The 5,125-nt window shown below is 47.4% G+C and overlaps 1 protein-coding gene across 3 annotated transcripts; it reads right to left on the bottom strand.

Moving 5' to 3' along the window:
- Positions 1-1,067: 1,067 nt before the first annotated feature.
- Positions 1,068-4,379, bottom strand: rhogc (ras homolog gene family, member Gc). Of its 3 annotated transcripts, none has more exons than XM_037533171.1 (2): positions 4,287-4,379; positions 1,068-2,844 (listed from the first exon to the last, which is right to left on the bottom strand). In XM_037533171.1, exon 2 carries the CDS (start codon positions 2,818-2,820, stop codon positions 2,245-2,247), a length of 576 nt encoding a protein of 191 aa, XP_037389068.1. In that variant the 5' UTR covers positions 2,821-2,844; positions 4,287-4,379; the 3' UTR covers positions 1,068-2,244. The 3 variants fall into 3 exon arrangements, with proteins under 3 accessions (XP_037389068.1, XP_017541977.1, XP_037389067.1); XM_017686488.2 differs by lacking the exon at positions 4,287-4,379 and adding an exon at positions 3,827-4,254; XM_037533170.1 differs by lacking the exon at positions 4,287-4,379 and adding an exon at positions 3,303-3,347.
- Positions 4,380-5,125: the final 746 nt, after the last annotated feature.

Here is a 5,125-nt window from a genome sequence, read left to right as displayed (position 1 = left end):
TCAGACACTTCCATGGCAACAAGGCAATGTAAAGCTACTGGACTTCTGCTGCTTTGGTGACTGGGATTGAAGTGAGCCAATGGCGCGCAGCAGACACAGCGATGTCACAGCGGGGGCGGGACACTCAAGCTCAAGGAGCCAATCCAAATGCACTGCGGTGGTTAAAAAGAAAGGCAGAGGCACATTTGGCGGTACCGTTCTCGTTCACTTATTAGGGCGAACCCTAAAGCGAGGCACGACGACGTGTTCGACTTCATCACGCCGGTCAGTCATGTGCACGTGAAGCTCAGTCACTGATTTTATCCTAAGATGTCCTAAAAATCTTTGTTTTATGATGTTATGGATGTAATGTAGAGATACAAAAGTACAGCTCACACATTGGGTCCAGAAACACAATGCAAATATACAAACGCTAATGCTCACGCAAGCAAGGCCAGCACGCACTCAAGCGTACCATTTACACTACTGTGGTGGTTTTAACCCTCAGTACTCGAGGGGGTGACCGAGGACGAATCACAACGACTGCTTTTTTTCTGCCAGTCAAAACACCAAACAACAAACAAACAGGTAGAGTCTGTGGCACTGACTCATTCTGAGAAAGAACTGAGTGTTTCAAGTCTTTTTTGTCCAGTCTACACATGAGTTAATGCATGCTATAGCGCCCCCTTGCTACTAAGTTTACCTTGCTCTACAGCAAAGCTGTAACATTTCAACAGCTGATACTCTACAGGAAGAAGCGTAGGGGGCAATACGGCTTCTACTGTTTCATTTAAAAAGCTCTATAATGTTCATATGATCCACACAGTCACTCTGACAGACTGTAATACACTACAGGAAGCGTAGGGGGCGATACGGCTTCTACTGTTTCATTTAAAAAGCTCTATAATGTTCATATGATCCACACAGTCGCTCTGACAGACTGTAATACACTACAGGAAGCGTAGGGGGCGATACGGCTTCTACTGTTTCATTTAAAAAGCTCTATAATGTTCATATGATCCACACAGTCGCTCTGACAGACTGTAATACACTACAGGAAGCGTAGGGGGCGATACGGCTTCTACTGTTTCATTTAAAAAGCTCTATAATGTTCATATGATCCACACAGTCGCTCTGACAGACTGTAATACACTACAGGAAGCGTAGGGGGCAATATGGCTGCTGTTTTGCTATAAAATAAAAGAAGAAACTGTTTGATTTAACTTTGAATGGTGGCAGAACCAAAGAGAGTGGAATTAAAATAGACAAAATAGCATATTAGTCAAATGATAGCCAATAATTACCTATACAATCAGGTTACTGAAATTTAAGACAAACTGGGCTGAAACAAAAATTTTTGGCTCTTTTCAAAGTCCAATATTTTTGTGCACGCACACTGGGGCTGGGAAGGTTAAACACTAATTTAAACAGGGCTAATTATGCTCTCTTTGTAATAAAACATGCGATTGGTCAGTGTTCTTTAAGTGCTAACTAGGACTAGTCGTTAGGGCGATGTAATATCAATGACTGATTCACCTGATATTAATGTTGATAATAACTGTAATGTTGAAAAACTGACAGAGAACTAGAGAGGACTAATCTACAATTAAACAGCAGGCGTGTGCCCAATACAATGGTTTTCCAAAAGCATCTATAACTGGATCCCAGAGTGCCTCTGCTATAACAACCGATTTATTTGTTTAATATATACAGCACATACGCATGGCTTTTGAAAGTTTTTCCAGCAAGGAGTGCTATTAGTACGCAAGTCGCCACGAGCTCAGATTTTCCAATGAGAAAATACCATGGTTACTATTTTTAAATACCACCCAGGCCTAGTACTGAACATAAACACACAAACTTCAAGAAGATGACATAATATTCATCACAATAACAATAAAATATTGTAATACTGCCACCCCTAATCCCTAGAGATAAGAATTCGTGGAAGCCCTTACTAAGACAATTTCATTTTTTTTGTCGAGTTTTGTTTTGGCGTGGGTGACAGGTCATATTTTGTTTATATTGTTTATAACTTGTTGTACTAATTCATATTTATATACATACACATAAATAAAATAGCTGTTCAAAAGACAAAATCAATTGCAGCCCTAGTTATGAAAGTTCAGCTGAAATTATAGCTTGTGTAGCTTGAAGCGTTTGCATAATTGCATGTTACATTTCTGGCCATCCCTAGACACACACACACACACACACACACACACACACACACACACACACACACACACACACACTCTGTGGTGGTTATAAGAGAACACACTTCTTGGCCTGTTTCTTGGCGTTGGGGTACAGCACGGCCCTGACGGCCTCGTTAAACACCTCCCGCACGCCCTCCTGCATCAGTGCCGAGCACTCCAGGTAACGCACAGCGCCGATGGAGCGGGCGAGCGCGGTGCCCTGCTGCGCGGTGGTGGGGGTCAGGCCTTGCTCCCTCAGCCGCTCCAGCGTCTCCCGGTCCGACCGCAGGTCGCGCTTGGTGCCCACCAGCAGAACAGGCACACCCGGGCAGTGGTGACTGACCTCCGGGTGCCACTTGTGCCGGACGTTGGCGTGGGACGAGGGGCTGGCGACGGAGAAGCAGATGATGAAGACGTGCGTCTGCGGGTACGAGAGAGTCCGCAGCCGGTCATACTCCTCCTGCCCGGCTGTGTCCCACAGGTTCAGACTGACCGCTCGGCCGTCCACACACGTCTGCGTGCTGTAGTTGTCGAAGACGGTGGGGATGTACTCCTCAGGGAACGCATTGGTGGTGTAGGAAATCAGCAGGCAGGTCTTGCCCACCGCACCGTCACCCACCACCACACACTTCACCGTCTGCATGCTGAGGGGGAGGGGCGGGGTCACCTGAGAGATGGAGGGAGAGAGTGAGGCAGGGAGAGAGGGAAGAGGGGAGGAAGAGATAGAGGGATAGAGACAGAAGGGAGGGTGGATGGAGAGGGAAAAGGAGGGAGGGATGGATAAGAGGAATGGGAAGAGGGAGGGAGGGGAAGAGGGAGGGAGGGACAGTAAGGAGGGAGGGAGAGATAGAGGGATACAGAGAGGGAGGGAGGGATGGATGGAGAGGGAAAAGAAGGGAGGGGGGATGGACAAGAGGGAGAGGAAGCAGGGGGGAGGGAGGAAAAGGAAAGGATGGAGGGGAAAAGGGGCGGAGGGAGGAAGGGAGGGATGGATAAGAGGGAGGGACAGGAGGGAGCGAGGGAGGAGCCTCAAGTCAGGCTTCACAAAACTTGTAACAGAATCGCTCAAACACAGTAACTTAAAAACAAAAGTTAACATTTAATACAAAAACAGATCAAACTCACACTTTTAAATAAAACTGAAGTGAGAATCTCATTGGCTCAGGAGCCGGAAACCCCAGTACAGAGAGAGACAGACACAGAGAGAGAGAGAGACAGAGAGAGACAGAGAGAGACAGACAGACAGAGAGAAACAGAGAGAGACAGACAGAGAGACAGACAGAGACAGACAGACAGACAGAGAGAAACAGAGAGAGACAGACAGAGAGACAGACAGAGACAGACAGACAGAGAGAAACAGACAGACACAGAGAGAGAGACAGACACAGAGAGAGAGACAGAGACAGACAGAGAAAGAGACAGACAGACAGACAGAGATTTTCAGAGAGACAGACAGAGATTTTCAGAGAGAGAGAGAGAGAGAGAGAGAGACAGAGAGACAGAGAGAGAGAGAGACAGAGATAGAGAGACAGAGAGACAGAGATAGAGACAGACTGCTAAAGCCAGATCAACACAGTCTGATCTAAACTGCAGGACTAGCTCAGACACTGGTCATTATAACGGGCCATGTCGCCGTTATAGATACTCACAGGTCGGCGCGGCGCAGCGGCCAGCTGTGTGTGCTCATAGCAGCTCCGGCTAACGCTAAGCTAAAGCTAAGCTAACGGAGGGATGCTCGCATTTTCAAACTGAGAAACAAGTTATGAAACGCAGCCAAACAGCCCGCGCGAGGTGCCGACGAGCAGCGTGCGTGGTATTAGCTGCGCAGAGGCGGCGAACACGCACTACTGGTCGGGTTTAAATGAATAAAACAAACTCTTATAACTGCGTTATTGTGACATAAATCCAGCCTCCCGTTGTCCGAACCCCGACATCCGGGCACTTCGTGCAAATCTGAGCGACACGCCCACGGCGCAAGGGACTCTGGTAAACGTAGTGCAAATCTCCACGTCATTCAGTTCCTCGTCTCTAGCGTAGATGTGGTGTAATTTTATAGGCAGCCTGTAAATAAAGTGGAGATAATATGTAGTTAAGATGGTTCCTCATTACCGTGTCTTCCTTGAAACGTAATCACAAGCACGGTGACCACGAACAAAGAGTCGCAGTGCTGGGGCTGACCCTCGAGCTGGCGCTGACTCTGATGTCATGGTGTGTGTGTGTTTGTAAACTGACTCTATTGTTAATGCTACACGGTGTGTGTGTGTGTGTGTGTGTGTGTGTGTGTGTGTGTGTGTGTGAGTGTGTGTTCTCTATAGATGACGGCATCTACAGTGACTTCATCTCAGATCAGTGGTCCCTGGAGAGAGAGAAAAAAAATGTATATATATATACACACTGCTCAAAAAAATAAAGGGAACACTTAAACAACACAATATAACTCCAAGTAAATCAAACTTCTGTGAAATCAAACTGTCCACTTAGGAAGCAACACTGACCATCAATTTCACTGCTGTTCTGCAAATGGAACAGACAACAGGTGGAAATTACTGGCGATTAGCAAGAAACACTCAATAAAGGAGTGGTTCTGCAGGTGGGACCACAGACCACTTCTCAGTACCTTTCTGCTTTCTGGCTGATGTTTTGGTCACTTTTGAATGTTGGTGGTCTTTCACACTCGTGGTAGCAGGAGACGGACTCTACAACCCACACAAGTGGCTCAGGTAGTGCAGCTCATCCAGGATGGCACATCAATGCGAGCTGTGGCAAGAAGGTTTGCTGTGTCTGTCAGCGTAGTGTCCAGAGGCTGGAGGCGCCACCAGGAGACAGGCCAGTAAACCAGGAGACGTGGAGGAGGCCGTAGGAGGGCAACAACCCAGCAGCAGGAGCGCTACCTCCGCCTTTGTGCAAGGAGGAACAGGAGGAGCACTGCCAGAGCCCTGCAAAATGAC

Source organism: Pygocentrus nattereri, chromosome 23 (genome assembly GCF_015220715.1).
Source record: "Pygocentrus nattereri isolate fPygNat1 chromosome 23, fPygNat1.pri, whole genome shotgun sequence".
Lineage (NCBI taxonomy): Eukaryota > Metazoa > Chordata > Actinopteri > Characiformes > Serrasalmidae > Pygocentrus > Pygocentrus nattereri.
The sequence above is the reverse complement of the archived record's forward strand: the minus strand, read 5'-3'. Positions and strand labels throughout refer to the sequence as shown.